This window comes from Chroicocephalus ridibundus, chromosome 8, assembly GCF_963924245.1.
Source record: "Chroicocephalus ridibundus chromosome 8, bChrRid1.1, whole genome shotgun sequence".
In the NCBI taxonomy this organism is placed as follows: Eukaryota; Metazoa; Chordata; class Aves; order Charadriiformes; family Laridae; genus Chroicocephalus; species Chroicocephalus ridibundus.
This window is the reverse complement of record NC_086291.1, coordinates 19,890,485-19,899,733: the sequence shown is the minus strand read 5'-3', so window position 1 is coordinate 19,899,733 and position 9,249 is coordinate 19,890,485. Positions and strand designations below refer to the sequence as shown.

Genomic DNA, 9,249 nt, shown 5'->3' with positions numbered 1-9,249 from the left:
TACAGTAACGCCACTTTCCTCGAAGACCCCCCCGGCCCCCACTCCGATTGCTCAACCCGGCGGTGCCTGAGCGCTTCCGCCAGCCCCGCTCCCCTTCCCCCCGGCCCCCCCGGGCCGGCCGCCGCCGCTCCCGCCGCCGCCCCGGCCGGGCTCCCCCGCGGGCGACCCGCCCGCAGTCCCCGCCTCTCCGCCCGCCGATATAAGACGGCGCCTCCCGCCCCGTCGGCAGCTCACCGCCTTCAGGCTCGCCGAGACCCCGCCGGGTCGCTTCCCCCCGACACTGAGGATGCTGCTGGAGGACGGTGGCCGGGCTCTGCTGCTGAGCGCCCTGCTGTGGCGACTGGCCGCCGCCGGTGGGTAACGGCGGGCGGGACGCGGGGGGGACGCCGGATCGGGCGGACGGGGACAAACGGCGGGGCTCGGTCCCTCCGACCGAGACAGGCCGGACCCCACGGCGGGGAGTGTGGCGGGAGCGGCGACAGCCCCGCGGGGGGCTGTGGGGGGACGGGGCCACTCGCCGGCGGGCTGTGGCGGGCCCCGGCTCCCACCCGGCTCCGCTTCAGCAGCCCGACGGCGGGGCGCCCGGGTCGCCAAGGGCCGGTTTTTCCCGGGGGGGATCCGTCATGGCCACAGCCGGGTCGGTGCCGGGGAGCAGGGGGCATCGCCGGGGGTCGGCAGTTGGCCGCAGCTGCTGACCTACGGTGACAGCGAGCGATCGGCAAGATCTCTTTCCCTCATCCCCCGGTTCCGAGCTCGTCGGAGGGGCAGAGAAGGTGGCTTTTAGGAAATAATTAGAACATCGCTCAGTGAAACGCCTGATTTCCAGAGGTTACGGAGGTCGTGCGGGGTTTCCCGCTCCGGCTTCCTCCCAGGCAGTTCCCCGAAGCCGCTGTGGCGTCTGCCGGGGCGGCGGGCCCGTGGGTCACCACGGCCACCCTTCCGCCGGAGCGTGGGCCACGGGTCCCTCCGGGGGTGGCCCCTCTTGGATGCGAGCGTGTGGGACAACTGCTAGTTTTTAGAGACTTTACCTTCCCAAAATAAATAAATGGGGAAACTAGGAGCTAATGCCTTCCGCAGCAGGTTGAGCCGGGGGTGATTTTGAACGACACTGCATTTGTTTGGTGCTTGGAGATTCTCATGAGTGTCTTCACGCTTTCGTAGCTTCTTCAGAGGTCTTTGATCATTAGATCCAAGGATCTAAAGGAAGCATTAGACAGAACTCCAAATAAGTTACCTCAACAACCTAGGAGTTGGGAAAAGAGGGAAAGAGTGAAAACAATTTTCTTCTCATATTTCTCGCTTCTGCCAGGACACATTCCTTTAGTAAGACAAGCATAAGCCCAGAGGGCAGGACTGAGACTTTTCCCCCCAAAAGAACATTTCCAAGCAGGAATTAACAGCAACTGCTGTTAATTAAACATGACTGCAGGGAACCAGGAATTACGTATAATATGACTGATGGCACTCTTCTGCTTTCTGTATTTAAAGGCAATCCAGAACTACCAACAGCTGTTAATATAACTTGGTCTTCAATCAATTTTAAAACTATCCTACAGTGGCAACCAAAACCATCAGGTTACTTCTATACAGTAGAAATACACGGGTAAGTAGATAACACCAAGGTGTGTCTGTTAATGGCAATTGAAATGGCGATTGAAAGCAAATAGAGCGTGATTAAATATTTCTGAGACTGAATGTAATATGATCCTCCCCAAACATGAGGATTTGGAAAAATTGCCAACCCAGCTGTTAATACCTCTTTGTATCCAACTATAAGAATGTCTGATTCAGGCTTCTGGTTTTGCCCACTTCAGAAATGGAGAGTTGAGCTGTAGATGAGTATTTCAGTGCTGGGGTTCGGTGCAGGCCAGCTGCGCTGGAGGTCTAGGCCAGGACACTTGGACACTCAACCTGACATACCGTGTGTTAGGTAGAGCCTCACCTTTTCATGTCTTTCAAGGTGTCTGGATTGAGTCTTTTGCCTTTAGTTTTGGGAGGTGTCTGATGAGTCTGCGTTTTATTCTAAACCATGAATCACAGTAAATGAATAATTTGTCTTGCTAAGATTTACCTTTGTCTTACTAAAAATTACCTTTGTTCATCTGCCACTGTCAAGACTTCCTCTGTTGTCATGTTTTATGTAAGCTATGAAATATTGTGCACATAAAAAGTAGCCAGATCATGTGACGTGTCAATACTGCACAAAACTTCCATGAAGTTTAGTAATAAATCTGTGCTGTTCTTAGCTCCCATATTAATGCATAGACCATTATTAAACATGCCCCAAAGGGAAACTGCATCATCAACTCTCCTACCTATTAATGAAAATATGGTACTGTAGTCTCCTCTGTCTGTAAAAGTGCATAGAAAAGAGCTCGCTCATGACTAATGGATGAAATACCAATGCAATGGCCTAATGTGCTCTTTTGTTCTTTAAGGGAGTGATTAAATCAATAGACTTAGAAGCACACACCTAGCAGAATGAATTTTATGAAATCTATGAATCTGGAGTTTCTTTCCAGCCATTTGTGCTCGCAAAAAAAATTGAAGTCTGTTTGTCCAAGTTTCAGTATAGAATCAGGTGTAGTTCTGATATGGAAGCACTTTTTTAGACAAGTTGCTCTTATGGATGAAGTGTGCTTAAATGTTTGCTTTCTCATCTATGTACATTTAAAGAGTACATTTGTTTGGTCATAAATGTCATATCTCCTATGTCCATTTTCAAGGCACCTGTAGAACACCATCACTAACTGATCTGTGACATCATAAGAAATCTGGTGACGTGAGAAGGGAGTTCAGGCATCACTTAAATAAAACTTGACCTATTTGGAGGAAAACTCATTTGCTAATTCCAAACAGTTGGCACTCTTGCGCTTTCGGCTGAGATCACGCAAATTTTCTTTTCCTTAGTTCACCGTCAAAAGCAGGGAGAATAATTGAAGGAGTAATATCTAATCGGTTTTTCCATTCCTTCTTTTTAGGAAGTAAAATGGGGAATTAACACTTTTTTTCTGGTTTATTATTTCTCAATCTGCTTTCTATAATTTAAAAGTAAAGAGAAATGCGTGAGTCATGTTTTTTGTCAATATTTTTTTAATTATAATTCTGCAATGAAAATTGCTGCTATCGGCTGGCTCATAGTGACATTTGCACCTGCATAGATGCAAACACAAGTGACATATATGAGGGAACATTGTTGTCACCTTAAACAATATTGTTGTCCACGGAGCTTCCTAGGACAACTGATGGTTCTTAAGGCAACAGTTTTCAGATGCATCGTGGTTTCTATTAAATTCGCATAAAAGGATGAATTTTTAATTCATATATGTATCCAATAACATTTCTATAATTAATATGGCTCACATTTTATTTACTTGATTCTACCTTGAATTGTGAAATATAGCTGTACAGGATAGTGGGTTTTGAGGTTTTTTCTTCTTCTCAGCCTAGTAGAGCTTTGCAAGACTGTTTCTAGTACGCTCGCAAGACTGTTCCATGGGATGAGGGAAATCTATACAGTTTGAGGGGAAAAAATGGTTTTTAACATATCTAAATATGTAAAAATCTGCTCAGAAGGTGTTGACGCTTCTTTCTTGCTCTTGCAGGCAGACATCTGACACCAAAAAAAAATGCATACTGACAACAGAAACACAGTGTGATGTTACTGACCTGCTCAGGAACGTAAAAGAGACCTATACAGCACACATACTGTCTGTAATGTCCTTGGGGATGGATAACTTTGAAGAACCACCTTTTGCAGTCTCTGAAAAATTTACGCCTTACAGTCAGAGTAAGTAGGATTGCCAATTAAATCTTGTCATAAACTTCCTTTCAAGATTACTTCCATTGACTTAAACAAGGTTTAGATTGGGCCTAAAGGTTTTTCCTATAGATTCTTCCAGCAGCCACACTGATGTCTGAGTAGACAACATTCAGGCATAAAGCTTTCCCTGTAGTAGGGGAGTGTGTAAGACTTTAGTTGCTATTTGTTTCTCACTGCAGTGGGTAGGCCATTTTATTAACATTGTGTAGTAGATGAAGATATTTATGAATAATCCAGAATTTCACTTTATTGCTTTAGCTCTGTAAACTTACAATAGATTTGAGCAGGGAAGGGAGCAGAGGGAGGAAGAAAAAAAGAGCATGTTGTGTGGAAAAGATGGTGCCAATTTTTTAATTCTAAAAATGTTTGTTTAGCTGTTCTCGGAAAACCGGAGATACAGAATTACAGACAAAAAGATTCAAAACTGACTGTTGTGTTCCAAGATCCGCTTACACCATATACATTTCCTAATGGAAGCTTTCAAAGTATTCGAGATATTTTCCAACATGACCTGCAATACAAGCTCTATTACTGGAAAGACCAAAGTTCTGGAAAGGTAAGGGCTAACTCTGCTTTTTACGTGTTCTGTATCTGTATTATAACTACGCAATTTCTATGCTACCTTAAGAGCTAACATTTTTGCAAAGAACACTTTCTTGAGGAGTTGTTTTTTTTTTCCTTTACAGAAAGATACAGTAACAAAAAGCCATACATTTGAAGTAAGCGTTGACAGCACAAAGAACTATTGCTTCTACATACAGGGAATCATTCCCTCCCGCAGAGAAAACCGTAATGGTCAAGAAAGTATGGTGGTTTGTACCAGTGTAGAAAGAAATATCTTAGATGGTAGGTATCTGGTGAAGTTTGTCATACAGTCTTTAGCATTCTAACAAAAAGTCACTTGCATTCGGAGTATATTTTTATACCTCTTTAAACTGTGATGGCTAAGTTATAAAATAAATTATTTGCTCTATAAGCGAGAGGACACAGACTGAACACGGAAACTCATGGGAAGAACTCAGGTTAAGTGAGAGTCCACCATCTTTAGCTAGTTGGGGCTGGTTTTAGGGTTTTGCTAAACGGTTTTGGCTAGTTTTAAATTGTCCGAGTTGATGACTGGTCACTGAGGTTTCAGATCTTGTCACTGGCCTTCAGCTTCGTTTTTTTGTTTTTGGATTGTTTTCCTCAGATCCTTCCCATAACAGGTCCCACAGTAAGTGCTTGAAGGATTAGCTCTTAAACATAGGAGGAGTGCTGGAAACCTACAGAACAGGCATTTCCATTCACTTGTAGTTTGAACTGAACTTCAGTTATTATCTCAAAAGCAGAGGATGAGACTAAGACTTTCTTTACTGTTACATTACAAGGTCAGAGGTTGGCAGATTAACTTCTTCGCCGGTAAATAAGTTAGTGAGGGGTTGGTGAATCAGCCAGTCTAATTCCAGACAAACAATATGGATAACACTTTATTCAATATGAAGTCATCAATGTTTATTAAATAATATCACATTGCTGTACTGTATCTTTCTTTTTCACCAGATAAGAGTAGTTGCACTCTTAAGTAGAAAAGCCTTTCTAAAATTGGCAAATCAACTCTCTCAAATTAACGTTCTTATCTATATATATATATATTTGTTTATCACAGTAGTGGAATTCTAGTAAATTACAGCTTGAATAGAAATCCCTTCTGTTGGTGTTTTCTAGCTTCTAACCTAGAATAAATTTCCACTTGGACTTAGTTTCACAGAAATCCTGGAGGGGTAGGGGGAATGGTTTGACTTATTCTTGTGGTGGTAGTACGGCATTTTAGTGCACTAATTAAACTAGATTAAAACCTAGTGTGAACCAGGTGAAATAAAGCTTTACCTCAGTCCAACAAATTCACGTTAAAATTAATTCAGTTCACACTGGTCATTCCACCTCTGGGATACTGTAAAATACAGAAAGCATTTTCTGGTTCAGCGGACTGACTGGGTTCTAAGCGTTTGTAGCACTGTGACATTATGGCCTCTGATAACTGAATCTTGGAATTTTTTTCCTCCCCTACAGAATACGGAGCCGAAGTCTTTATCATCATAGCAGTGCTAGCAATTGCAGTCATCACTCTTGCCATTGTCCTATCGGTGATCCTGTGTAAACGCAAGAAAGCAAAAGCTGCAAGAGAAAAGGAACCGCTTAATGGTGTCTAAGGAAAAAATATTGTGGACGCTAGTGGCAGTTCCAAAGCCAAAAAGAAAACCCACAAACCAAACCCAAAAAACATAAATTGTGTAATTGGGTGGAGCCTTTTAGCCTCTCTGATACAGGAATTTTGAAGCCCAAACCTGACGTGGAGTCAAAAATCTGTTAGATGGTCACAGATGAAAAATCCTTATGTCAGGAAGCCCTGTGTCACTTAGTGGCCAGAGGCTGGAAGAGCATTCTAGCGGTCTAGCGGTATCCTAACCGTGCTCACATGCTCTTCCCAAGCTCCTTCTATCGTCCTGTCTGAAACAGGATTCTGAACTAGATGGACCTTTGACTTGACCAGGTACAGCCATTCTGAAAGTATGGCCTTACTGAGCCAGAAGATTTATGGTACTTGTGAGGGGAAAAAAACACTACCGTTGAAAAATATGTGTCCTTTACCTAACTAAAAGGAACATCTTTCTGTTTCTATGAAACAAAACCTCTATTTATCTGACTTTCTTTTAACATTATTAACTGGTGAAATGATCTGTTAGTTCAGATGTGACAAAGACGCTACTATTATTTCTGCACTTCTTGGATAAAATTAACTTGGTCATTTTATCTTTGGATATAAACAATCAAAGGTAAACAAACTGAAACTACTGTACCTGGTGACTTGTAAGGAATGCTCTTGAAGCAGGTACCTGCTATACACCTGGAGAGCACATCTGGATTACGCTACACCTAGAGTTTTACAGACAGGGTAGCCTGATGGTTCCAAGTAAGTGTTAGAACAAATACTTCGCAGTTTCTGAGTCAGTAGTAACTCACTTTATGCAAGCACTGAGTAGGTAGCAGTATTTACTGCATTTTCAACATTATTTTTAATTAAACAGTTGGTGAATGAATAGTTTATGGGGTACAGATTCAAATCGTCTTGGTGATGGGATTTGGAGGTACCTGTTGCTTTGACTATTTTAATATTTATTTTATAAATGAGAATCTAATTTTTATACTGGTGATATCTGTATTTATGATGGTAATTTATACTTTTCTAGTGAAATAAAGGTGACTGGGAAAATAAGACTTTCTTTTCCTTTTTTAAATGAAGCACAGTATTCATTCCAGAACTAAATTAAAAACAGATTTAGGAAACTTATCTTGCAACAGCAGCGTAGGCAACCTGCCAGAAGTCTAACCAGGACTCTGCAAAATAGACTACCAGGGCACCTACTGCTTGTAAGGATAAAAATATGAGAAGCCACAGTTCACGAACAGATTAAAAGTTTTGAAGAGTCCCGAGTTGCTTTTCAGCCGTCTGCTTATGTGAGCGATTATTCATTGTTTGCATTCACAGCTTCGCATTCTAATGGAAAGTGCACTGTACGTCTCTTTGGATGTATCACGTAGGGATTCCCGGCACGGTGCCTGTACCGCTTGTGGTACTGACCTTCATTCAAGGCATGATGGGGCCTGGCCCAGAGATGGGAACTGCTGCAGCTAATGTTGGTATCTATTGCTGCTGCTAATGATGGCGACAGGCACCAAAAAAAAAATATCAAGAGAACGGGGGGAAAAAACACATCGTGTGGTTGGCGCTAATTAGCTGTATATCTCAAAGCTTCATACATGTCTTAAACAAAGATATCCATTGCATTTATGAGAAGGAATAGCATCATGTAAAATGAATATCACATTCTAGCAGTTTTTACAGAACGTTTATGGTTTTTATCCCTACTGTATTGTAGATACCTTCTTCGCACGGATTAAGACTCGTGTGAGTGTGGTTTATGGGGATTTTCTTTGTTCTTTAATTCCCACTTTTACAGAGGGAAGAAAACACCACCACCCCCCCAAAAAAACCCCTGTTTACTTAATATTGTGCAATAAATGCTTGATCCATTTTCTGCTGATGCAAAAGCCTTATATGGAGGAGGACTCTTACAACAGCAATCAAAAATATGAGAGCACTTGTGGGAGTAACTTTAAAAACATTCCAAAGTTGTCATCATTACTTCCCTTCCCTATGCTGTTCTGCTTCCTCAGCTTCATTCAGTGTGAAGACCAGAAAAGGGAAGAGCTCACAGGAAAGGGAAAACCCGTAGGATACGGCATACCATTTTTTAAACCAGACCACGCAGTTGATTGTCATAAGCCACATAAAACAATGTTATAAATCATGCTTCGTTGCTTCAGAGATTTTTTGGTTTGTTCTGAATAGGAAGGTTGTTTTTATTAAAAGGAAGAAAGAAGGAACACCCATAGAAATGCAAACAAGTGCCTTAAATGGTGTAAGAGTGACCCCCTACTGCACAAGTTCTGGAAATCTGAAGCGCTTCTGTTCCCTAGCTGCGCTATGTTATCCAACAATGCTCAGCAACCAGAGTCACGGGGCTCGCAGATCCTGTTTCAAAGGGGGGGGTTTTGCTGTTTGTGGAGACACTTTAGAAAGGGGCTTTTTATTGCAAACTTCCGGAAGCATCCCTTGGGTCAGCGTACCGAGTCCATGCGAAGCGTTTTATGCAGAGATTTAACTTTCTCAGAGTATCAGGGTGAGCAAAAGGAGTTGCTGAATAAAAGTATTGTTGCTAGGAGGAAAGACTAGATCCTGCCTACAACCCACACGTGGCCACTTCAGCACTGCGCCCGTCTAAGATGGAGCCAGCCACCCAGGGGCTCGATGTGAGAGCGGGCAGGCTTTTCCTACGCACCCAAGTTCTCTGGTGTATCTTCTAAGCAGGTTTCTGTAAGCATGTTCCCACCGGTGGTCCCGATTCCCCCGTTCTGCTTTGCTCCTTGTCATCTGTAAAAGGTATCCAACCATTTCAAGGGCAGAACCACGCTTGCATGGTTTCCTGATACAGCACGTGCGTTCTCTCCTTCTACAAATGAATGTGTAACATTGCATACTGTAAAATGAGCCACTTCCACTTTATACCACTGCTTTAAAAACATATTATTTTTCTCACGCAAGTGAAAAAGGGCTGATAGTGTTATGCTGCTTTTCTGCCAGCCCTAAGAGCATTACAGACAATAAAATTACCGCCATTGCTTAAAATGAACAGCTGTGCAGGACTTCATAAATGTATGTACGATGGATATGGCAGCAAACAGCTCAGCTAGTCTATTTCTAGCAGACTCAGCTTTCCACTGTGACAAGGCTGCTGCTGAGAGGCATGCAATGATAAGAATGTGATTATAAGCTTAACTTGGATCACTAGTTACGTGGCAACTCAGGACAAAAGGTTTCTGCATTA

General features: G+C 43.0%; 1 protein-coding gene across 1 annotated transcript; it reads left to right on the top strand.

Annotated features, from left to right (window-relative positions):
• The first annotated feature begins 230 nt into the window (after positions 1-230).
• F3 (coagulation factor III, tissue factor) lies at positions 231-7,070 on the top strand. The gene is made up of 6 exons (XM_063344751.1): positions 231-353; positions 1,489-1,603; positions 3,606-3,790; positions 4,198-4,379; positions 4,510-4,669; positions 5,873-7,070. The coding sequence occupies exons 1-6, from the start codon at positions 287-289 to the stop codon at positions 6,010-6,012; spliced, it is 849 nt and encodes a 282-aa protein (XP_063200821.1). The 5' UTR covers positions 231-286; the 3' UTR covers positions 6,013-7,070.
• Positions 7,071-9,249: the final 2,179 nt, after the last annotated feature.